The following is a 26193-nucleotide window of genomic DNA, read 5'->3' as shown; positions in this document are numbered from 1 at the left end:
CCCATCACATCTTTGCAATTAGGACAATATGGAGCAATTAATTCCAAATTGTGTTTTCTACTTAATCCAGACCAAGGGAATTCCAGCAAAGTCTTGAAATGTTAAGTTTCAGACCGGCAACTAAACATCAGCAGTGAAAGGTGTCCACCTGTTGGCGTTAAAACCTCTTTTAGTGTTAACCTATAATCTGAGAACAAGAGCACTTTAGAAACTGCAACCTCGTGACCTGTGACACGGAGAGGAAAAAAGAATAAAGAGAGAAAGAAAAACATTTCCATTTGATTGGAATAGGTCTTGTAAAGTCCCCCGTGGCTTTCCACAGGGTTAATTCAAAATGTTAACTGTTGGGGGCTTGAATTCAGTTCCCAGAAGGACGTCTGGAGCAAAGTCTAGCGTGCAAGCTGTAATGACTTGTGAGCGACTGAGTAAAAAGTTTTCATAAATGCATTTTCTGAACTGAAAGAAAAGGAAAAGATTGGCCTGAAGACAGTCTCTTGTCTCGGTGTTGATATTAGAAAGTCATGCATTTCCCCCCCCAAGTTTATCTCATGTTAGATAACCATATGATTATAGTTATTTCTTATTCTTCTTGTTTCTGCGCAAACCCTCCAAAATCCTCTGGAGGTTCCCGCCACACTTTGAACACCAGGAGCTGAAAGAGTTCCACTTCATTCCCTTTTATCTGTCGGCTGGCAGTGGTGAATTGGTTAGCACCTCATAAAGAGAGCGTCTCTCTGTCCAGAAACATTAAAAAACGCTGACCTGAAGGTGGCGGTGGGTGTAAATGTGAGCGAGTCTGTAACGCTGTGGTGGACAGGTGAGGTCTCCAGGTTCAGCAACCACAAGCTCAAGTCTCTATAGAAGACCTCCGGGTGTGTTGGCTGCTTTTTACTTCATATTGCCATTCCAAAGTAAAAAGAGAAATTCTACAGGAGTGAAGAGTAACGGTGAATAGCTGTAACTTTCAGCCTGACCTCGGCCGACTTTTAGTTGGTCGTCACGGTGACCTTCACTGATTGCCGGTTATTGTCCGCACGGCACCCAAGAACTTTTGAGCTCCACTAAACTTCTGTGCTACGTTAACTAAAATAATTCAGACATTTTAAAATCTCAGCTTTTATAGAATCAACTCCAAAGCCAATTGGCAGCTGCCACCATTGGCTTAGGGAGCAGGACCTTTGACCCCCATCGGCTCCCATGAGCACCGTAATCTGGTTGCAGTGCCACATCCTAGGAATAGAATGGGTCCAGGAAGGAAAAAAAAACCCCAAAGGGAATAATAAAGCAAGATTAGTGAAGTTTACTTTAGTTTAGTTCAGCCTAATGGCTCTGCTTGCTCTGTGTGAACGAACCGAGTCGTTCCAGGTCACGTAAGTCAGTTTGTAAATGCTAAAAGAGATTGTTGTTGAATTTTGGAACAAGAAAATAGGCAGTTAAGAGACAGCTGCAACCAGCTGCATTAGCCATTACACACACACACACACACACACACACACACACACACACACACACACACACACACACACACACACACAAACACACAAACACACACAAATCTTCAAGTGCTTTGTGAGTAATGAGATGGAAGGAGATTTTCCATCCAAAGAGCTAAAATGTTCGTTAAATCCAGTAATGAGAGAGTCTTTCTTCAATCTGCAAATTATTTTTTGGTCGTTCCTGAGGTTTATGCTTTTTGTCTACTTTTCCTTTTCTTTTTAACATTAAAGCATTTGGTCTGTGCTTCTGCTTTTTTGAGCCGAGGGTTTAATAAGACCTTTTTATACCTCTAGATCCTCTTTTCTTCTCATGTGCCTCACAATAACAGGCTACTCCACCTCAATATTGTGGCAGCATGCAGTCATCTCTCAGGCACATCTGAGCTCTTTTGTGTATCGCTCTGTTAAAATGACCATCATCAGCCAAGGAAACATTCATTTGCCACATATCCAATTACTTTTGGTCCTTGAAAATTGTGAAAAAATGCAGTAAAAGGGCTTTATCTCATGCGGCTCCTTCAGTAATGAGGTCTGACACAAATTAAAGGTGAGATGTGGCATTTTAATGTGGCATCCGTTCATTTCTTTCAAATTAAAACTCAGGAAGCAACGCATTGTGCGCTGAACAAAAACAGTGTACCTCTGAAGAGATTAGAGCTTTGACCCCACACGTCCAGATGTGGATCTTTTTTTTTTTTTTTTAAGCGAAATTAATGCAAAAAAATGGGGGCAGAACACAAACTTTTAGAATGGTACATATTACAATAAATTTAAACATTCAGGTACATGTTTAGTTTCAACTTATATCCACTGTCGTGAATTTTGATTACGCTAAAAGTCGGAGCGCAATGAATGATCCAACGCAACACAGAGACATCAGTCCGGAGATCAGCCTTCAGCTGATTACTCATTTATTAGAAAGGCTAGGTAATTGGTTAATCATGTTCCCTCTTAGCCGATACGTGACTGGAATAGCCTTTTCCCGCTCCGCCATCTCTCAACTAGCTGCAGGAATTACTAACACCAATTTAACCCCATGATATGGGACATTAATTGCGAGTGTTTCAGGTCATGAAGTCAGACAGGACACAGCCACCTTCATGCTCGGGCTGACTCTGATGGATATTACGTCGGATGATGGCGGAGCACATGTTCAGCACTTATAGTGGGGCGAAACGTTGGAGCCAAACTGCAACCCGCTGCAATTCAGGCAACCTGGGACGTCCCTAAAGCAACTATTCCTGATGAATCCTCACATTGTGAGGATTAACACTCTCATCGGTAGCTAAATCCTCCAATAGAGCAGGGGAGGGTCACGGAATTCACTCCTGACTGTTGCGTCACGCCGATCCATTGTTTCAGCTCCGACTGCCGCGTGCGCCTGATGAAAGCCTGGAAATCAAAATGGGCAAAGCTAAGCCGTTGATGGAGGGGGCTCAGATTAATAAAATTGGCACGGTGGAGGTGGTCCCCGGGCAGAGGAGGGCCAGAGAGATTAGAGATTAGGCTGTAATCCAGTGTGGCAGATTATCACGCTCATCCTGCTGTACCCATCACCTCTCACACCAAGAGACCACACAATCCCCTAGATTACACCGCAAAGGATGGCGAGGGGGGCTGCGGGGAATAGGAAGGGGATAAAAACTGTGTGGAGCGGGAGGAGAGTGGTGAGAGTGAGGGGAGGAGGGGGGAGGGGGGCATGATTGATGGTTGCACCAGAGAGAAACACAAGCTAAGAGAAATTGCTAACATTAAAGGCAGATTTTTCTTTAAATATCTTCCAAGCGATTTTCATAACTTCTGTCTACAAAACTAAGACGTGCGCGGTCGTGTTTTACTTTGGAATAAATAGTTTTCCACTTGATGCGCCACTATCAATACAAGCAACAACATAACAGTGGGAGCATGAAGATAGCCGAGGAGACTGATTGGAGGATAGTTATCAGTTTCGGCTTGTTTTGATATAAACTGATGACACAGTAGGGAGAGATGAAACAAGCCTGGCAGAATGATTGGAAGGTAGTAATCTTCCTGTATTTCTCGTTCAGGTATTTTTAGTCTTGTTGTTTTTATGTCAACTTCAATGCCATAACAGATAGGCCCTCCCAGAGATAGGCTCTCCGTTTGATTTGTTGGCTCCTTGCCCAAATCACAATCGGAGAGCCGCAGAATCCTAATCCACCTTCCGAGGCAGCCCGTAGCAGCGCGCCTGATGCTAATTGACATGTTGTGTCATGTGCGTATGGCTAGTGTCTCGTCAAGCCCGCGCGTGCTGCGTTTTATGTTCCTCGCGCTATCTCTCCTGCAGCTTCCCGAGATCACCAGCAGCCCTTCCAAGTCCTCCACACATAAAAGCGTCTCCAATTAGCGCTACATTAATTGCCACTCACCCCGCGATAATCAACCTCGGCCTGCAGTGTGATGTCGGTGTGCGTGCATGCTTTTTATTTATTTTTTTTTTCCTTATTTCTTTATCTGACAGGCATGCATAAGAGACGTGGCCACACACACACACACACACACACACACACAGAAATTCCTCTGGTGAGGATGAAAGCTGAAGCAACCAGGAAAGAGAGTTTCTACCAGTGGATTCCCTGCCTTAATGAAGTACATCACAGTTTGAAAATAATGTTTGGCTCAACGTGGAACTGCGGATACATTAATGATATGAAATGATCCAAACTGACATACAGTGGAGCGCCGCGCTGCCTCATTATAATGCACGGATGATGAAACGTGGAGCTGGTGCCACGCCATCTGAGCCCCATGAGATGATTGTGTAAACCGCCGTACGAAGGTGGAGCTGGTTCTGAACTGTTTTCGCCCGATCCGGCGGTGTGGTTGGAAATGGTGTGTGGATGGATGGAATGTGACACAGACAGAGAGGAGGGCTCTTAAAGAGCACATCAATATTCTAGACTGCGTGCAGAGAGAGTGGAGGAGAGGGAGGATGAGCTCAGTGTGTGTGTGTGTATCTGTGTGTGTGTGTGTGGGAGAGAAGAGACCGGGGTGTGTGCGTGCCTGTGCATGTGTGCAAATGCTGATGGACTGGTCCCTGTTACACTGGTCTCATTGATTTTCTCACGCTGGGATACAGTCTCAGGATGTAACACATGCACACACACACCCACATACACACAGATACACATGCAGAGCGAGTATAGATCATTTAGTGAGTCGTCTCCCCCCCGCTCGCCGCCGCCTGGGTGCTTCAAGTTGAGAAAGCCTAACAGTGGCAGCACATCTGTCTGTCACTCTGTCTGGGATTCAAAACATCTCCAAATATAAATTGGAGGAATTAAACTTAATTTGCAGCCTCTGCCGGTCCGTACAGTGGAGAAGACACGTTTCAACAAGAGCGGGGGGGCTTTGAGGTACTCACTCTTGACATTTGAGAGTAGTAGATTGATATCTTGGGCTCTGACATCAAAGCCAACAAATAAAAAAAAAAAAATGAAAGTCAATTTTATCTTCTTGGTAAACAAACTGCAGTCTCCCTTTAATGGAAAAATACTCTTTGGCCGCAGTGAGCCCCAAAGGGGTTAAACAGGATTTTGGTGTCAGTGCCTGGCTTGAGGTTTCCATTTTATACTCTTCTGCTAATCTAGTGCACGTTTTAGTATCACAGACAGACAGTAGTCATTTCTCCAACTGATGCTTTGAAAGCTAGGATTGTTTCAGTTTGATGGATTTAAGATCTGTAAATGTTGTGCAGTTAAAAATAGCTCCACCTTGATGTCATTCAACACTGAAATGGTATTTACACTCCAGCGAATCAGTAATGATATTCTAATACGTAAATAAATGTCACTTTGGTACAGAGGAAGAGCTCCAAAAGCATTTACGCTTTATAGTTTTATCTGGAGCTGTAAGATGTCTCTGCATTGCCAGATACGCAATATCAAGCAAAGCAAATTAGTTCAGCTGCCCTCACTATTTCCCAGGATGTAAATACTTACATAAAATGACTGTGCGCGCGCACACACACACACACACACGAACCGGGGTGGACAGATGAATGAAACCAGTGTGTTTGTGAATCAGACACACACACACAGAGGAAGAGATCACACTGAGAGTGAGCGTCTCTGACCTTGTCGCCATCAGGAAAGCCCGCCACATGTCAGACCGCCCGTCACATCAGCCTCACATCTGTATCTGACTCAGCTGCCACTCACTCTGCACGCGTCCCCATCAAGACAACCAGGAGGAAACTGATAAAATCAGTACTCTGACTGGATCTCTGATAATATTACTCATGAAAAAACACACCGTTGGTTAGAATAATGTGTTTGCCTTTGTCCCTTTCAATCATGGCTTTTTTCTTTTAACATTTCCTTTCTTTAGTTCACACTACATCATAGAGGTCAGAAAGGCTGGATTTTGGATTAGAAGTTGACAGGTTTGGAGACGCCACCACTGTGGATCCCTGAATTCATCTCCATAATCTCTTAAATACACAAAGAATCATATATATGCTCACAATTTCAAGTCATCGCGGTGTTATAACACCTGTAACAGCCAACAGTGGAACAATTTTGTCTGTTTTCAATGCAGTGAAGTCAATAATGTGTTAACTTGCCAATAATGCAATAAGACATTAAAGCTATCATTCTAATAACATTTAGCCCAATATGTAAGATCTTACAGGATTAATCTAGCACCCCAAAAAAACCTAAAACGTAATAGCTGTAGCTAATAGTATAATAAATCATAGATAGTGATGTGTTCATTGGAAATCAAAGCTTCTTTGGCATGTTTTGTGCGCTCGTTGAGGATGCATACTATGCAGCAGTCGGTCTCAATCGTGATTACAAAAAGCCTTTTACTTTTTTTAATTGCAATTTATGACACTATTGACTTTTTTACATTCAGAATGACCAAAATTATGATGTTATTGGCTGATACACACTCTCTCTGCTGGAAAAACAGGTAATAGTACCCGCGGTATATCACATCAGGAAAGCTTTTCATTTAAATCTACAGTAAATAGTGATAAAAACCTAAAGCACTTGTGGCAATAATCAAGATGACGCCTTTGTTAACTATGAAATTATATGTATCAGACTGTGTCAAATCTCTGGTAGACTTCTTAGAGATTTATTGGTACACCCAAATAAAGAAGTTTGCACACAACAATAAATAAACATTACTGCCCTTTAATCACTGTACGCATCCTTGAAATAATGAAATATTGTGGGTCATGTTCGCTATTGTCAGTGTTGCACAGCCTTTAGTTTTTTATTTTGCCAGTAATCCACATTAAGATTTGTTTTGCAAGAGAAACGACCAAGAAGTAACTGCGGACTCACAAGATGAAGCAAAACCTACTGAGTGAAACACTGTATTAGACTCATATTTGGGGGTTCTGACTCCAAGCCTCCGAAAGCCTTCCTGTGAAATTGCAGATATTTCTTTGGCGCACCGTTATAGCGGCTCCAAATATTGGTGTGAAATTTCCCTGAATAAGTCTATTTTCAAGGTGATATTAAAAGATGTTTAAAGGATAATTAGAAAAATATTCAATTTTACACATTCAGGCAGAACCGAGATATTTTTGTGGCTTTTTCAATGGATTCCAGAATATCACTTTTCTATATTTTTTTTTTTTCTGAAAGTTCTGTATTTGAAAAATGTTTCCAATGAAAAAGTCCGAGAATAATAATTCATAAACTGGTGGAAACACAGAAATGAAATCTCTGGCTCATTCCCTTCATGCCTCTTCATTCCACCAGTGCTTCGCCCACGTCAACATCTTATACATCTTACATGTGTAACAGTGGAAGTGGCGTGAATTGAACAAGGTTGTGAACAGGTGGAGGTGTCTGTCACAGACGTAGCCCGGGGGGCCCGACGGCGGAGGGCGGCGGCGAGAGAGTAATGGAAGGCCCCGAGGCCACGAGCATTATCTTCTCCTGACTCTGACTGACACTCATTAGGCTGCGCGGTGGAGAGAGGAGGCTGAAAGCTTATTAAGCCACCTGCTCAAAAGGCCCTTAATTGAATCCAAGTAATTATAGAGACCTTGCCCATTGTGATATTTTTATTCATCCTGCGGCAAAACTCAATCTCCCTCGCATTCGGAACACTATTAATGCTGTCTGCACCAATATGTGCGGGATTCACGGACGGGCCTGCGCTCAGGTATCGACCCTCCCACACACACACCCATACAGACACACACACACACACGTGCAGCTCCGGTCCCTTCAGACATGTCCCATCACCGAGACCCCGGCTGCTCTCCTACTCTTTTCTCAGCTTCATTAGAATCTGAGGGATAATAACATTAATTGCAAAGACAGTTTAGTTCCTTTGAAAATAGATTACAGGTGTAATTGTTTTACCTGAATAACCCGTAGGCAAGAGAAATTAATTAGACCTTGTGTCCCGAGTCCTAATGTAGTCCCTCTGCTTTATTGGCCTGGCACAGTCAATCACACACACACACACACACACAAACCTGTTAGACCCACATAAAACACGGACACACATGCGTCAGAGAGACAAACTCTCGCTCTGTGAGGCGAATGAAGGCTGACAATACGGAGGTGTTATCTGGTCATTAGAAGCGGACGAGGTGAAGAGTTCAGATGTAGAAAGCATCCTCATCCAGATGTCCTGCGGCCCGAGAACCTTTCAAGGGCTAATTTAGCAGAAAATGCTGCAGTGTGTACATGTGTTTTTGCATATTGTGGGTGAGCAGTGTCAATGAGGGCATTCGTTACACCATGCCGCACCACCACTATAATTGGCTGAGGCAGCATCATTATTACGACGTACAGCGTGTTGGTTTTGGCGGACCTGCCCACTAACGATTTATCATTTCCATCAAGGCCACGTTGTGCTTGATGGGAGACATGAAGCAGCTTCTGCAACACTTTCATCACCACCCTTTGAACGAGCCCAACACTTCTGAAATAAACCTTAATACTTTTTCTCTCCTTTGCTTACAACTTTACTGCCAACTAATGATGAAAAGCACAAGAGGAGATTTATATGCGAGGCCACTTATTTATTTTTTTATTTATTTATTTATTTTTGCTCTTGCTTCGCCATTACCGATAGCATGTGTGAATCCGGAGCCGCAGTTGCCTTATTACTGCTGCGCGACAGCAAGGTGTGAAGGAATTTTTACCTTTCCCGCTCTCATATTGTCTTGTTTAAGCTTGTGTTGCTTTTGCCAGCCAAGTAGGAGTAAACAGAGACTTGCTCTTTTGAAAGATACTTTCAAAGCGTGGTCTGGGGTTTTTTTTGTGCGGAGGTGCAGGGGTGGAACTCATTGATTGACAGCAGTAATCTGAGCAGCTCGGGAGGCCCGGAGGAGCCTCAGTCACCGTGCGAACCGCCTGGTTTCCGCGGGGCTCCCGAAATGCCTCGATCCCACCTCCTTTTTACTGGATCTGCAGCATTATTCCTCACTGCTGAGACAGAAAGAAGAGATGCAAGCAGGGTTTTTCTTCTTTCTTGCATCAGCAGCTGAAACCATGCACCATCGCCGCCTCCTCTTTGGGCATGGTCCTCTCTTCACCCCCCCTTCCGCCCCATCCGTCCCTCATTTCATCTTTCCGCACCTCCCCTCCGTCCCCCGTGTCTCCCGTCCCGCCGCCCATCTCTCCGGCTGACCCGAGCGCAGCATTCTGTCCCCTTGTTGCATCAGACCCGGAGAGGCGCGATACAGTAATTAGCATCAGAAGGACCTGCCTGCTCATCCGCCCGCCGGCCTGCCAGTCAGCCTGCTCGCCGGCCCGCCCGCTCGCCTGCCTGCCTGCCAGTGTTCTGCCAACTGCCATGCCCTATTCATGTCCTATTCATCTAGTGCTGAATAAAAGACTGCCTTCCTCGGGACATCCATCCCCGTGCTGGTCTTCATATTTTTGTGGCGAGGCAGAGGAGAGGGGATTAGCATTAGAAGGAGTAGACTGCTGAGGTGGACTCAGCAGGAATGCATGAATGCTTACCTTAGTTCTGCCAGGCTGCTTCTTTATTCTGTTTGGTGGGGATTTCAGTACAGGAACAATTTAAGCTTCATACAGGACACCTGTCTGTGTTTCCTTTCATTACACACCTTTTTGAACTCACTTTTCACTCTCATCCCAATCCCTTTTTTCTTTATCCCACCCCCCCCCCCCCTTGTGTCACAACTCAATCTACTTCAGTCAGTTATCAAATTAATGAGTTTACTTTTTTCCAGCCATGTAATCCATAGAAAAAGAAGATAAATGAGATTGGAGATAAAAGTAAAATCTAATCCTGAGGCCTTTATTAGCATTTTATTTGACATTTTATGAGTTCGGGTCTGAAGAGAGAGAATTTTTGTTTGAAGTGTGCAAAGCTGCAGACATGCGAGAAGTTGTAGCACATTAGTGCTCGGAGCCAAATGCTAATCGAGTATAGCCCGCTCACAATGGGAACATGCATCTGAGTTCAGCAGTGACAGCACATCTGAACTATAGCAGTCTTGTGAGACTCGAGCAACATGGGTTTTTGTTAGTGTGATAGTATGTTGGTAGCAGAATAATTTAACGCTGTCCTGTTGACAAGTGCTTGAATGTCACATACGAACTCCAAAAAGCTGCCAGTGTGTAATTTAGTGGAAATACTATTCATCTCCTTAAAGTCTCCATATGGTTTAAAAGTTTGACTTCAAACTACATGAACAGTTTCACAACTAAATGTGAATATGGAGTAGGAGTCGTGCCACTCTGGAGTCCGCCATTGTTGTTGTTGTCCATCAACTGGCTCATGTGCAGAAGGACTGTTGACCACAGCCATCTTGCACATGACAGGTAGCATTTTCAAAAAGTTGTGTTTTCTTCAATTGCATGAAATCAGACTTGAGTGTTTTCAAAAAGTTGCATTTTCAGTGACTCCATTCACTGAAAGGACACACAAAATGAAAAAGTTGGTGTGCTAATGTGTCTTTAGACGCACACGGTTTGCATGTTTGTGTCCAATCTGTGCTCCGTGGACACAATGGGACTGAAATCATCGCGGCACTGTGCAAAATTGATCCTGCAGAGACAAACTACTGGCTGGTCTTATTAGTAGCAGAACACTGATATTTTTCGTTAGCCAGGTGTGTCAGAATTGGCAGACGCTCAAGTATTCAATTTGTTAGTTACAAGGATGTTCAGCATTGCACAAACATGTGATATAGCATAATTAAGCTACATAGGCAGTGTAATTGCATTTTGTAAGAAGTAGGCAGTGTTGGCTTTTAAAGCAAATGAGAGATGACAAACAGTTAATTGATTATGCTCAAAACAAAGCTGATTGATTAGAACGCAGCATACACCCACTTTGCAATCACATTATCCTTCGTATAGAACGTTGTGCAGGTAAAGTGGACACGGACTTTCCCTCAAAGCTCTCTCAGTGGCAGTCCACGGCTGTGGCAGCACTTCTGTATGAATATCGGCTTGATTTGAACCTTTCTCGCTCACATTCTCCCAGCCGAAGTGGGTTTGGTCTTAGATGAGTGTATTACATATTCACGTTTACTAGCCGGCAGAATGTGATTGGAGCGGACGATGACACTGGAGAAAGGCTTTACGAGACGTTTCATTCAAACCCACAAACGTCAGGGAATCAACAAAGCCCGTATAATTTATGACCGGGGTATTGTGAATGTCCGTGTAAAACTTCACTGCTTTAGCTGTTCGGGAACAAAGCGGCGGCGGCGGCGGCGGCGGACCGAACGACGTCCGGACCGACCCGCAGACATTGCTCGCATGGCTAAAAAAGTACTTAACAATCCGCCACTTTCTGCCTCCCCCTCCGTGTGACAGTGCACGTGATATATGCCGGGCAGCCTGTGGGTGTGCATGGTGTCGCCATAATGGAGTGGTAAAGCTGCGAGCATTATGGATCGAGAGCGAGCGGCGTCGTCCATGAATCTGCCTCTAACTGTTCCTCAGCCTTTGTGGCCGTAACGATCGGCTGGCTCCCCTCTGTCACCGTATTTCCTCCATCTTAGTTTAGAAGCAGAGATATATCTCTCCATAAAGGCCGACACAAAGAGGGCTGGAGAGCCTCGCCCGCTCCCCCGCACAAAAGACCGGGGCCCGCTGGTTGATAAAGGCTTATGGAGAGGAGAGCAGCTGATGGCCAGGGGACTGCTGGAAGGACCTATTCTCTCAACACACAAAGGCCCGCTCTCACTCAAGACGCTATCTGCGTGCCGCGGCGCTGTTTGTGAATGCGTGCGCGCACGTGTGTGTGCGCCGCTGCCCTCCTCGCTTTCCCTCGCCCGCCGCTCCCTCTCTCTCCTTTCACGCACATGCTAACAGATAGTCTTCCTTTCTTGTTAGGAGATGCTAATATAGCACATGACAAAGCCGCAGCAGACGGCGCTCAGACAAAACGCCTCCTTGCTGAAGCAGTTCATCTTTAAAGCGGAGCCGATCCGACGGATTGCCAAAGCACGGCGTGTTGAAAAGCAGGATTTTCACCAGCGCTCAGTCATTCCTGATGTCTATTCAGTCTCACTTCATTAGTGAAGCCGCTGATCACACTGATGTTTGAGGACACCGGGTCGGTTATTAATTGCTCCTTTCTGATCCTGAATAGGACCCCCTGTCGGCCGTGATAAATCCACAGGATGTGGCTCAACGGCTCGCTTGTCTCCCTGTGTCTGTCGCACCTGCAGAGAAGTGGGTGAGGGGCCGGGCCATCGACCGCGGCGAGGTGGACATTGGCAGTCAGCAGAGCCAGGCCATCCCGCCGGGACTCTTCTGGAGGTTTCATATGACTGTGCACCATCCAACCTACATCAAGTTCAATCTCTCGCTCTCTCACAACGCGCTGCTGGGGGTCTACGGACGCAGGAACATACCGCCCACACACACTCAGGTAAAGAGCTGTTCGCCCAGATGGGCTTGTTTGCCTCAGCGGCGTCACACCACATCCTCGCTTAAGCGCCTATTTCTTCCCTGCTTTGTCTTGTCATTCAGACTGAGCTGTTTGTGAGACTGGCCGCGCATTAAGAGCGCATTCAGACATGATTACACGGCATTATGTTTGTACCTCAGTCCTCGTCTCATGATGGAATATTTCAATACACAGATTGTACAAAAAGAGTTATTATTCTTCTTGAATAGAAATTATTATCATGCAGGAAAATTTGTAACACATGAAGACCTGGAGCAGAGCAAACACACATCAGAATCTGATGCAGCCGAATGTAGAATAGAAGAGAAATACTTTATTAATCCCAGAGGAATAGTGACATTGTTCGCTTGTTTCAAAGACCCTAAGAAACAGAGAGGTTGAAATAATAGTGGAAATGAGATTATTGATGTATTTTATTACTCTTATTTCTTTTGTAATATAGTGTCTAATGCAAGTGTGTCAAACATATTTTAGTTCAGGGGCCACATACAGCCCAGTTTTATCTTGACTGGGTCGGACTGGTAAAATATTGTCATATTAAACCTTAAAATTAAAACTGAAAGATTTTCTTTATTGTGGAACTGATTATATGTGATAAAAATGACTATACTTTCACAAGACCATCAACTGCGACGAAAAATAAATAAAATCTAAACATAAAGCCAGTTTTAATGGAAACTTTTGTTGCAAAAAAACAGCCAAATTTATCCAAATTATGAATTGCCCAGTGGTTTGTCGGGCCTGATGTGAGCCCCGTTTGGTCCACAAGCCCCATGTTAGACACACCTGATCTAACATGTGACAACACTCCCGCTGTTGTTTTCCTATTTCAGCATCCAATAGAAATGTTTTCTTTCTAAGCCCCTCCCCCTCTTTTAGAAGCCCGCTTGCTGTGTCCTCTGCATCAAACTGACGTTTCGTTTCGGTTTAATGATTGGACGCTAAAAATGTCGAACAGAAGTAGGAACACTCCCCTCTAGTGTAACTTCTCTTCTAACCAGAAATCCATGAATATGTGCAGAATGTGTGCGCAGAAACACACACTGGAAACAGTAAAATCACGTCACACCCGCTTCTGAAGTGACAAACAGCCAAACCCTGGAGGCTGCAGTGGAACGGCATGAGTTTTACTGCTGCCTCAGGTCTTCATGCATTAATGTAAAAATCCATGTAAAAAAAAAATCAATTGTGATATAATGTACAGGGATGTAAATTTGATTCCTTCTGTGTTTTGCTACCGACGTCACACAGCTGTGCGCACTCTTATCTTTGTCTGCGAACTCGCACCACCACACATAATTGCTTGATTGATTTGGGTTTACTACTTTGTCACGCACAATGTTCCCAACCCTTACGAGGCAGTGATAAACACAGGAGGAAACCAGAACCAGAGCTGCAACATAAATTACAGGTAACGCTAAACAAATAAACCACCCTGACGATATTTCCAGGCTTTCGAGACACAAGTAGCTAACTTATTAGCATTAGAATTAAACTGCAAGGCCAATCCGTCATCATCAGCGCAACAAAACGTTGCAGGGTTTTTGTTTTTTTTTTTTGTGCAAACAATTCTTTAAAACAGATTATCTTAGTTTATCATGATATGGACAATAAAGAAGGAAGTCTGACTCACTGGGAAAGATTTGTTTTTGCAGCATTCTGTTTGTTGGGGAGAAGAAGTATGGCGAAGACAGTAGGGGAGCGTCATGAAGCAAATGATCCGGCTCGCCGGGGGGCGTCTGTCACCGCCGCCCCGCTAAAACGGGCGGAGAGCGGCGTGGGCCGCACAGCGTTTCACCCCTTCAGACAGTTTCGTTCAGTTCTGTTCAAATATTGATTCTCAGTCAGACAGGTGTCTATAAACTGTATTTATGCTTGTTTTGTCAGGCAAATTTGTGAGAGCAAAATAACGGTTTGATCGATATCCGAGCGCGGTTCTGCATGAGTTGCTGTCTGCCTGTTTAACAGGTAGTATTTATGAGGCGTGAACAAATCATTTCTTTTAAACCGACTCTGACAACAGAAACAAAATATGTAAATGGAGACAATTAAATTGTGAATTTCTCTGTATTAAGTGTGATGGAAGACTGTTTTTTGCTCGCTCAGAGCCAGTAGAATAACCAGCCTCTGTGTGTCACTCGCCTACCGTGATGCTAACTCCAAAAAATAAAAAAAGCACGGACAGCGATCCTCACCACACTGACCTGGAAACATTGTGGATGTGCATTGTTTTTCCAACTTATGCATCTTAGACTCAGAAATCTATACTCGCACGCACACAAACACACCCATACGCTGTACACAATGTAGAGCAGCATTGTGCCGAGCAAGAAGCCCGTACACTGACAAAAATACAACATACACTGAGTCATCTGCTTTTTAACATCAGTGCGCCCCTGCTCTCGCCTGCATGAAGAGGTCTAATTAGCTGTTTTTGACACTAGTGTGACACACAGCCCTCAGGGGGAATAAGACTCAGCGAGTGCCTGCTAGTTCAAGGAGGTTTGAGGATGGATGGGGGGGGGGGGGGGGGGTGGATGAGGATGGTGGGGAAAGTTAAAGAGGAGAGAGAGAGAGAGTGAGAGAGAGACATGGAAAGGTTTAGACAGATGAAATAATAGTCTGCTCCATTGAAAAGCAGGGTGGTAAAGTCTGCCCATGCTATTAGCAGCATGTCAAGTTGTTGAGCCAGCCGCTGTAGAACACGATGCCATGAGCCGCTATTTCTTTTCTTTGGATTCCTGTTTCACATTTGATATGCACATCTAATTCTCTCGCCCGGCTCCTCGTATTCACACACTTTTCTTCTAGCTATCAGTTCGGTTTTATACAACCCAGCCAACAACCGCCACACGGCACCGCACACGGTTTGGTTTGCAAATTTCTGTCCTGCATTGATGCGGGCTCTGTGAGTTCTTGTCTTTCTCTCTTCTCCCTTATGATAATGCCGCGCTCTCATTATGTCGCCACATTGTGTTCAGTTCGACTTTGTGAAGCTGCTGGACGGGAAGGCCCTGCCCAGGTCCTTGACTGATCCCATCCTGACTGCCAAAGCTCCCAAAGGCCTGCTGTTGAGCGGCCTCCAAGAAACGGGCTTCATCGAGTACATGGACCCTGGCACATGGCACCTGGCGCTCTACAACGACGGACGCAACCTGGAGCAAGTGTTGCTCCACAGCACCACTATAGGTAAGAAGGATTAGCACCGATCCGCTAAAGCCGGGGGATTTTTCTCCCTCCGTCTGGCTCCGGCAGAGTTTATCAGACGTTTACTGTTGTTATCTTAGGAATAATTGATGAAACGTCTCACAGATGAACCTGCTGAAGCTCTTTCAGCAGCTCAGGAAACGGCCGAAGTAGTTTCAGCTTCTCGGTGAGAATGGAAGAAATCAGATTTTGGCAGCCACATGTCAAAACCACCTGGACCTCGTATTTTCTTGATAAAGGAATATTTCTTGATGGTACTCTTCACGTTTGGAGTGTACTCAGACAATAACTGTTTGTTGCTGATTTTGGTAGTCAAAGGTCAAGTTAAGGTCACGTTCAGCTCACAGATTCTCATCAACACAAAATCTCAGGATTACTTTGATGGCATTTCTCAAATTTTGGTGCCAACATTTTGCTCAGATTTAAAGATGAATTGATTGGAGTTTGGCTGTCAAAGCTAAAAGACCAAAAACACATCAACCTCAGAAATTCTCATTACTGTAATGCCTCCAACTTGATGGAATTTCTCCGAAATCATCACAGACAGCCTAATATCAGCAGCTAAAGGTCACAGATCGTTTTTAATGTTATATTTCCCGAAGTTCTTCTATATATGAATTGCATTCACATTAATGCCAGCTCTGAGTTTGTTGGTTTTCAGTAATTCCGGTTATTTCACTGTTACGAGGACATATTAAGTGTTGGCGAATATTTGTTTTCCATTTGCTTTTGAAAGAAAATTGCATTACGTCTATCTGCATTCCTCCAGAAGTATCTCAGGGTCGCCAGACTCTCTCCTGTTATTTCTCTCATCTTTATCTGTTGATATGCAAAAGAACGCGGGGATGCGGCCGAGAGTGATTCGAAACTCATTGACATTTGAGGGGAACTTTTCCTGTTGTGAGAGTGAGTTTGGCATGGCAGGAGACAGCTGTTGGAGATGGGAGGACAGCTCCTGTAGTAATGACAGGGCTTGCTAACTGCAGCTCATTGCTATGACACACACGGTTGGCAGTGTAAATTGAAGGATGTGAATAATGCAAGAGTACGTGGCTGAATATAGACAAGTGGATAATTACCAGGGCAGTTTCTTCACTCCCACTTTGTCCAGTAGTCCTTCAGAGAATATGGTGTTGAAATAACCCCCCCCCCCAAAAAAAAAAAAAAAAAAAAAGGAGGGAATGCAGGGCCACAGTGGCATCATGGGAGAACTTGGTAATTTATATTTAGCAGGCAGGCGATGCAGTCTCACGTGCATGATGCGATGAACGGACATTTTTTCCTTTTTTTCCTTGCTTCCTTTATGTATTTATTTATTTTTCCAGTTGGGAGCATCACGCAGCGCCTCCTCGATGCTTTCAAGCTAAATGTGTGTATCAAGCCCTTAAAAGAACCAAGTTGCAAGCCAATCAGTAAACAGCTCTCCGAGCCAAAACATTGTACTGAAGACATCTTTCCTCGTCATATTGACAGAGTCCCTTTTACAATGAGTGACAGCATGCGGCAGCTAAACACAGATTTGATTTCAGAGCTGTCAAACATTTGTTGACACGTGTGCTGTCTGGAAAGTCTGGAATAGACCAGACCTTTTTTTGACTCACTAAACAGGAAACCTTTTTTTTTTTTTTTTTTTTTTCCTTCTTCTTATAACCAGCACTTTTCAATAATCAAAACAAATATAGACACAACAGATGGCCTCAGAAGAGCAGCTTCTACTCTGCAAAGGTTTTTGCAAGAAAAAAATTAATCAAGCAATTCAGCCTGAAAGAGGAAAATAATATTAATGGATTGATGTCAAAGTTCATTCCGCTGCCCATTTACACCTCTAACGAGAGTTTCGAACAGACACTGCATTGTTATGGAGACAGAAAATCAAACCCGGCGAGCCGTAGTACAGTAAATTCTAATAGGAGACACAGTGTGCTGCAGCCCCAGAGCCCAGCTTTATGGGGAGATGTGGGGGGAAATGAGATGGTCGCTGTCGGGAAATTGAGCTTTTCTGCTGCAAAGAGTAACTGGATATAACAAAGATGCGGCGTATAAATAAGAGAAAAGCAAAAGACTGTCATCAGAATAAATCAAATCAAATCAAATCGATACAGCCAAGTGAAACACAAGAAAGATATTATGAGAATGCAAAAGCCAAACCATACATGAGCAGAAAAACATCTTGTTTCAAGGGGGTTTGATGTGTGAAAAAGTTGTGGTGGCATCAAAACGTGTGTGTGAGAGTGAGGAGGTAAGTGGTTCCATGTGACAGAGCGCCCCGACCTGGATTATCAGAATGCTCATCTTGATAAAGGGAAAAGCATCGAACTGTGGCAGAGCATTTCAAACCGTGGTGTTCAGTCCACCGGTCGACTGGCTGACCTTTATCAGTCAAAAGAACTCATGTTGTTCGGTCGTTTGTTCACAGACCGTCTCACTCACAGAGAACTGAGGGACATCTGACCCGGGGCTGCCGCTCAGCTGGACCAGCCACTGTTGATAAAAATGGCCTAAAATACAATGATGCTGAATTACGAGACCGTCACAAGAGAGCTTTAGGTTACTTAACGTAACCCCGGTTCTCAGAGTAGCATGAGTGAGATGTCTCACTATGGGATACGCCCCCAGCGTATGCCTCAGAAGCATTTATCTCACTACGCCAATCCTGATTGGCTGGTGATCGCGACGCCCACCGAGGGTGGAGCCACCTACCCTTTAAGTAGCCTGCGTCATCTGCGCAGCGTCACTCAAAATAAGCACCTCTTCTCGCTTCGCCCAGCAAGAAGGGCTGTCTGGTGAGACATCTCACTCATGCTACTCTGAGAACCGGGGTTACGTTAAGTAACCTAAAGTTCTCTTTCATAGCATTCGTTTCGATGTCTCACTATGGGATATGGAAACTCCCGTATTGCCAGACATGCTTATCTCGATTGACCACCAGCTCTCAGGAAAGGCCCTCCCCCCTGCCCTAAGAGAGCCCCGCAGTCAGTACTGCATGAGCCAGGCTCAGAGCAGGGATGTCCAGCTTATAAAAGCGGACGAAGGTGAGTGGTGAAGACCAGCTCGCTGCTGCACAAATCTCCTGAATTGACACCCCTTTACACAGGGCCCAGGATGCAGCCAGGCCACGTGTAGAATGGGCCCGCAGGCCCACAGGGGCCTGAAGACCTTGACACGTGTAGGCCAGGGCGATCGCTCCCACAATCCAGTGGGAGAGTCGCTGCTTCGTGATGGGTCTGCCCCTGCAGGGGCGAGCCCAGGACACAAAGAGCTGGTCACCTTCCCGAAACCCCATTGTCCTGTCCATATAAATCCGCAAGGCACGGACTGGACACAGCATGTGCAGCCGCTGTTCTTCCGGAGAAGAAAATGGCGGTGGAGAAAATGCTGTAAGAACAATAGGAGAGCATGAGCCCACCACCTTGGGCACGAAGGCCAGGTGGGGCTTCAGTGACACCCTGGCATTCCCAGGGGCAAACTGAGTGCACGAGGAGTGCACTGAGAGTGCATGAATGTCACTAACACGCTTGGCAGAGGCCAAAGCTAGAAGCAGCGCTGTCTTCAGAGACAGATGCTTCAAGCTCACCTCCTCCAGTGGTTCAAACGGAGCTCTGGAGAGCCCATTTAAAACCACCGCCAAGTCCCATGGGGGCGCCAGCGGCCTGCAAACAGGAAGCAGCCTGCGTGCCCCTTTCATGAAACGGCAGACCAAAGGATGCTGGCTGACCGTTTTTCCACCAAACCCCACATGGCACGCGGCAATTGCAGCCAGATACACCTTTATTGTGGAGAAGGCTTTACGTTTGTCAATCAAGTCCTGCAAGAATGACAAAATAACACCAACAGTGCACTGAAAGGAGATGTGTCCTTTTTTCTGACACCACTCCTCAAACACCCTCCACTTACAGTCATAAAGAGACCTAGTGGAGGCTGCTCTAGCACTCTGAATAGTGTTAATCACATTCTGAGGGAGTCCAGCAGTATTTAAATTACACCACTCAGGGGCCAGGCCCAAAGAGCCAGGCGCTCCGGATGTGGGTGAAAAACTGCTCCCCCTGCCTGTGACAGCATGTCCCTGCGGAGGGGAAGCTGCCATGGCTGCCCCGACAGGAGCTGATAAACCTCCGCTAGCCAGTGCATGGCCGGCCACTGCGGAGCTATCAGAACCAGCGTGTGGCGATGCTCCCTGACTCTGTCCAGAGTCGGGGGAATCAAAGCCAACGGGGGAAAAGCATATAGGAGGACCGACGGCCAGACGTGCGCGAGCGCGTCCACGCCGAGCGGCGCACCTGGATCGCGTATTGAGAAAAACAGCGGACATTGCGCGTTCTCTCTCGACGCGAACAGATCCACAGTGGCTCTGCCAAAGCGGGCCCACACCTGCTCCACGAGGGCTGGATGTAACATCCATTCCCCGTAGAGCGGCGCACCCCTGGACAACAGGTCCGCCCCCCGGTTCAGAGCCCCCGGGACATGGGTGGCTCTCAGAGACCGGAGGCGGACGCTGCTCCACAGGATCAGTCTGCGTGCCAGCATGTGTAATTGCCGGGAGCGCAGACCTCCGTGACGGTTGATATATGCCACCGTCGTCGTATTGTCCGTTCTCACCAGGACATGATGTCCCCTGAGAAGCGGGAGAAAGCGTCTCAGCGTGAGAAACACCGCCAAGAGCTCGAGGTAGTTTATGTGAGCGCGCTGGAGATCCTCGCTCCAGACGCCCCTCACGTAACGGTCCTCGCATATACCACCCCAGCCCGACATGCTCGCGTCTGTGGTGATCACTTTCCGGGACAGTACGGGGCCCATAGGCACCCCTGTCACCAGACAAGCCGGGTGGCGCCAGCGACGCAGTGCCATTACGCATTGCGCACTGACCGTCACCCTCCGTGCACCATGACGCACGGGATTCAGCCTGAGGGAACGCACCCACAGCTGAAAATCCCTCATGTACAGACGGCCGAGCCGGACTACAAGGATGGCCGAAGCCATCAGGCCCAGTAGTCGGAGGCATAATCTGAAGGGGACCAGATTGCGCAGGGTGAAACGCGAGAGGCAGGCTCTGAAAACGTTCACCCTCGCCGCTGACAGACGGGCCGTGAAGGACACCGAGTCGAGTGATAACCCCAGGAAGATTATTTTCTGCACTGGAGATAATACACTCTTTTCCGAGTTTATCATAAAACCCAGGTCGATCAGGTGTTTTATGAGGATGTGCGTTTGCGCGATGGCGTCCTCTCTGGACCGTGCCAGGAGGAGCCAATCGTCCAGGTACGTGGCCAGCCTGATGCCCTGTCGCCGCAGCGGGGCAATGGCCGCTTCCGTACAACGCACAAACACCCTTGGGCTCAGAGATAACCCGAAGGGCAGCACTCTGTACTCGTAACAAACACCCTGAAAAGCAAACCTCAGATATTTCCTGTGAGGAGGATATATCGGAATGTGGAAATATGCGTCTTTGAGGTCGACTGACGTGAACCAGTCGTTCCGACGCACCATACGCAGCAGGGATGCGTGTGTAAGCATCCTGAACTGGTATGTTCTGAGGTATTTGTTCAGAGCCCGGAGATCCAGGATTGGGCGAATCCCGGTCCCTCCTCGTTTGGGGACCAGGAAATACCTGGAATAAAAGCCGCTCTGACATTGTCCGGGAGGCACCACGCATATTGCTCTCTTTTCCAATAGCGAGTGAATTTCCTCCTGGAGAACACGAGCTGACTCTCCGCGCGCCTGAGAATGCACTATACCAGAGAAACGAGGGGGAACGGCTGCAAACTGAAGCCTGTAACCCCGCGATACCGTTCTCAGGACCCAGGCTGAGCTGGGGAGCGCGGCCCATCTCTCTGTCCTCAGGCAGAGTGATGTGACAGCGTCTGTCAGACCGCCTGTCACTGGAGACTCCATAAACGGTGTTATGGCGCCCCCTAGTGACAAGATGCGGTTGCAACCGGCGTGCGCCAGTGCGCATGCGCCGGGTGTTAGTGCATTGACAGGTCCGGTGTAGCTCCGGGACCGGAGACGGGACGTCACCCGCTCCGGAACCGGGAGCGACACCGAACTGTTTATGTTCTTGTTTGTTAATTGTGACTGCACCCTCGACCTGCGGTCTGGATGCGGCAGTGGAGCACTTTTTATTAAACAAGAACAGTGAAGTGTGCTTGTGTGACTTCGGGGAGCGCACGCAGTAGCGGGGACTCGTGGGCTCCGGAAATCGAACCAAGCACGCTGAGGAAGAAAGACAGGTGGGGCTGCTGAACGTGCAGCCCCGGCACCGGTCTGAGGAAGGAGACCATCAGGTCGGCTTCTTCTTCTTCCTGGCCTGCGGACCGGCAGACTGCTAGTTCTGTGACGGCAGAGCTGCTGTCGCTGCAGTGGCCTTTCTGGGCCAGCCGGACCTCACCTCCTGTCTGGGTGGACCAGCAGGGGCAGGACGGGCTTTCGGCCGTGTGGGGATTTTAAACTGAGGGAAAGAAGGACGTGCCGTAGCCTGCGCGGCGCTCTGCCGCGGGGCTGGGGCAGGTGGACGCTCGGCTTTGCGCGGGAGGCAGAGCTGGAGAGCTTCATCCTCCCTCTTCTTCGCCTCGCAGCGCTGCTGCATTGAGGCGAGAGCGGAGCCAAAAATGCCGTCTGGTGTGATCGGCATGTCCAACATGTCCTCCTTCTCTCTGTCCGATAGGTTAGACAGGTTGAGCCATCTGGCTCGCTCCTGTAACACCATCGTCCCCAGAGACTTACCCGTGGCCTGGACCGCACAGCGCTGCACGCGGAGGCAGATGTCCGTTATCACGGTAATCTCGTCCCACACCGCTGGGTCAGGTTTGGTCGCCATGTCCTCAAACAGCTCCGCTTGGTAAGCGGAGAGCATGGAGGAGACATTAAGCGCCCTGACAGCCAGTGCTGCTGCCCTGTAAGCCCGCTCAGTCATGGCGGACTGGACGCGGTCCGCTTTGGAGGGCAGCGTGGGATCCCTGGATGAAGCGGCTAGCCGCGGGTGCAAATGTGCAGCGACTAGCGGCTCCATGGGGGGCATACGGAGAATACCGAGCTTCTCCATGCCCTCGCAATCCAGGGAGGAAGCTCCGTGGATGGAGCTTCTGCCGCTGAACGGGTGATCCTTCCATGAGGAGGACAACTCGTCGAGCAGCTCGGGGAAGACGGGGAGCAGCTGCTTAGCTGTCCTCGCAGCCTGAGGGAATTTCTTCCCTTCATAACGGGACCTGGTGGTCTCCGTTATCGCTTCAGGCCAGGGGATGTTCAGCCGGGATGCAGCGCGTTTACACACGGCCTGCATGTCCATGCTGACAGCGGAGGGAGCGGGCGCGCTCCCCTCCTCGTCCCCGAGGACAGCCTCAGCGCCTGGTGTGGCGGGCTGAGCGGCAAGCTGAGCGGAGGGAATGAGGACATCGTCCTCACTCTCCTCCTCGGATATGAGGAGCTCCGAGATTGTCTCGTAGTCATCCTCATAGTCCAACTCCAAAACGTCTTCCGCGAGCGGAGTCGGGGCGGCTAGGTCCAGCTGGGAGCCCCAGCTGCCGCTAGCGCGCGGGCCGACAACCGCATCGTCACCTTCCTTCTCCCCGCTGGTGACAGGTGTGTCACCCGCAGGAATGAAGGGGTCCTGACCGGACGAGCTAGCTTGGCGTGCTAGGCGTCGTCGGAGACTCTTGGCGGTGAAGCGGGCGCAATGCTCGCAGGAGCCTGGGGCCTCGATAGCCTGCCGGGCGTGTTGCAGCCCGAGGCAAAACGAGCAGACCTGGTGTGAGTCGCGGCTCGATATCTTATTGCCGCAGGCGCAGGCCCGGGCCCCGGAGTCTCCATCTCCTCTGGTGTGAGAAGCGTGGGCGTCCATCGTGGTTAGCTGGAAGCTAACCTGAGGCGCCGCGAAATTAGCTGGTGTGCTAATTCAGAAGGACGGAGTTAGCTGGTGTGCTAAACCGCGTCCACCGTCCCGTGGTGTGGTCAGGTAAGGACTCTCCAGGCTATGGTGAAGGCTGGAGGGTCGCGAAGTGTGGCAGCTAGCGCTCGGCGATGGAGCAGAGATAGCTCCGTCTGTGAACAGTTAAGCTAGCTGTCACTGAGGATAGAGATATGCTACACGAAGCGAGAAGAGGTGCTTGAGTGACGCTGCGCAGATGACGCAGGCTACTTAAAGGGTAGGTGGCTCCACCCTCGGTGGGCGTCGCGATCACCAGCCAATCAGGATTGGCGTAGTGAGATAAATGCTTCTGAGGCATACGCTGGGGGCGTATCCCATAGTGAGACATCGAAACGAATGCTATGAAAGAGAACTTTATTCATCCTGAGTAGCAGAACTCTTTCAAAGCATCCGCGCACACACACCTACCGTGTTTACTTTAAAGTCACCTCCTATGTAAAAACCCAAGATTATGATTAAATTTAGAGTGAATCTGCAATAAAGTCTATTTGAGATATTGATAATTCACTTGAAATTGTAAATGTCATCTTGAAAAAGTGTGAGACAATCTCCTTAAACTCTGAATCAGCATCAATATATGATTCCAGCTTCCTTTTCAAGCATATTTTGGACTTTAAAAAAATCTGGTGGCAGAGAAAGATAAAGTCCTTTTTCCTTTCTCCACAGCTATTGACAGTTACATATATGCAACAATAGCCCGGGTTTAATGATTGCTGCCATTTTGTCACCTCTGCTCGAGCGCCGTCTTCTTTAGCTCTACTCCGGCGGTGAGCTTTGCTTCCTGCAGGACTATTAATTATGCATAATTGCTGTGCTTCAGCTGCCATTGCACAGCCTCTCCATTATTGTATTTTTCACACAAAAGCCAACAAAGTGAAGAAGGGGAGGAAAGAAAAAAAAAAACAGCCCTGCACTGAAACCTGGGACTTTCAAAAACAGAGATGATAAACAGAAATGGTGGCTCATTGGCCCCTGGATAATTCTAGTTAGCTGAGCGGTCACTTCTTTTTTTTTTTTTTTTTTTTCTCCGTAATTTCATAAAGCCCAAGGGTCATAAAGCATGGCTGAAACTTTACAGGCTCATAAAGTACGATTGGAATGCTTATTTGACCAATCAGATCACTTGGCTGGAAGCACCCATTTTATAACAGCATTTAACTTCAATAACTTATGGCATGAGTGATTTCTAACTGGGAAGGGTGTAGTCAGTGGAAAGAAGCGCGTGCGCGTCTCACGAACGCGCACACGCACACACACCGCGGTGTAACAAATAGAGTCATGGCTCTTCATACATTACCTCTTAATTGCCTGGAGATTTTTATGGTGGAGACATTGACCTGAAAGGTACTGAGCTTATATCACCGTTCTAACCGTGCGTCTCACCGCCGCGTGAGCTTCGTGACGGATCGCCCGTCTCCGCTGCGTTGAAAGGAACTGGGTGACCTTGCAGATGAGTATTTGTTCGTTGCACGTGTCGGGAGCCAGATGCAATATTGGAATTTATGCATATGTTGAGGGGTTTTCTTTTGTTTTCGAGTGAAGGTTGGGGCAGGGGGGGGGGGGAAACGTGGAGGGAAATTTGCGAGTTCTCCTGACTGTGTGGGAGAAAAGATGATTGCCACTCCTTCCCTCCATCAGCGTGAGGATGACAGGTGATGGAGGTGAAAATGACTTTGGTTTCTGTAGTGATGCGCCGCTGTGGAGGATAACGCTGCGCTGCCGGCTACTGGCAGGGCCTGTCTCATTAGCATGTGTCACACGCGCCTCAAGGCGGGTGTCACATAATAACTTTGCGCGCATGTGTTTGTAAATGCGTGTGCGTGTGCTCGCCGCCGCCGCCGAAGGATTTGTCATCCATGCTCCCTGAGCAGAGCGAGCCGGGGGACTGCAGTGGTTTGACTCTGGAGTCCATCCCCGTTCAGAGGAGCCGGGCAGGACGGCGCGGGGTCAAATAGAGGATGACATCCTCGACACCCCTTTTAATTACTCTATCTGGCCGGGATGGAGCTCACCTGGCGCGAGACAACCGGCAGCACAGTTCACAATGCACAACCCCCGCCAGCTTCTGGGCCCTCCTTCACCTGCGTCTCCCTCCTCCGGCAGAGCCGACAGAGCTCAGCCGGCTTATATAACGCTCCAAAAGCATAAAAGTGCTCTCCCTTTTTATCTATCTCCGCCATGCTGCCTGTACCTGCCGAATGAGATCTGACATGATGGACGTATCAATAGGCAAAACGGAGAGGAGCCAAAAGAAGGCGGCTAATTGAAGCCCGATTGAGGGATGTGATGAAACGCATATAGCTCCACAGAAGGATGTGATGAAACGCGCGTATCCAGATGAGACAAAGCGCCGGTAGGAACAAGCGCCGCATTGATCTCGGCCATGCTCAGAGTGCATCCGCCGTGGCGTCGCGGTGCGATCCACTCGTCACTTACTTGTGCACTCACAATGTCAGATTTTATGTGGTTCAATCTCGTTCCAAAGTGCGCCCTTGTAAACAGTTTGTTGATTAAGCCTTGATGTTTGTAAATTTGCGTGCAGCGTGTTTCCAACCTGTAATGCAGCATAATGTGCTTAGTGCTACTGAGTGTAAGTGAGTGCTTGGCCGTTCCCCAGAGAGTGATAGCAGCTGGATCAGACTAATCTAATATAGCCCCTGTGTCTGGGGAGCC

General features: G+C 47.7%; 1 protein-coding gene across 2 annotated transcripts in view; it reads left to right on the top strand.

Moving 5' to 3' along the window:
- tenm1 (teneurin transmembrane protein 1) overlaps window positions 1–26193 on the top strand; it is a 208638-nt gene that overhangs the window by 95109 nt on the left and 87336 nt on the right. For both annotated transcript variants that reach the window (XM_030101866.1, XM_030101865.1), the window contains exons 7-8: window positions 12151–12353; window positions 15374–15581. In XM_030101866.1, coding sequence (XP_029957726.1) covers window positions 12151–12353; window positions 15374–15581 — 411 coding nt within the window. The remainder of the gene's footprint in view (window positions 1–12150; window positions 12354–15373; window positions 15582–26193) is intronic.

This window comes from Salarias fasciatus, chromosome 2 (assembly GCF_902148845.1).
Source record: "Salarias fasciatus chromosome 2, fSalaFa1.1, whole genome shotgun sequence".
NCBI lineage: Eukaryota > Metazoa > Chordata > Actinopteri > Blenniiformes > Blenniidae > Salarias > Salarias fasciatus.
This window is presented reverse-complemented; position numbering and strand designations above follow the sequence as displayed.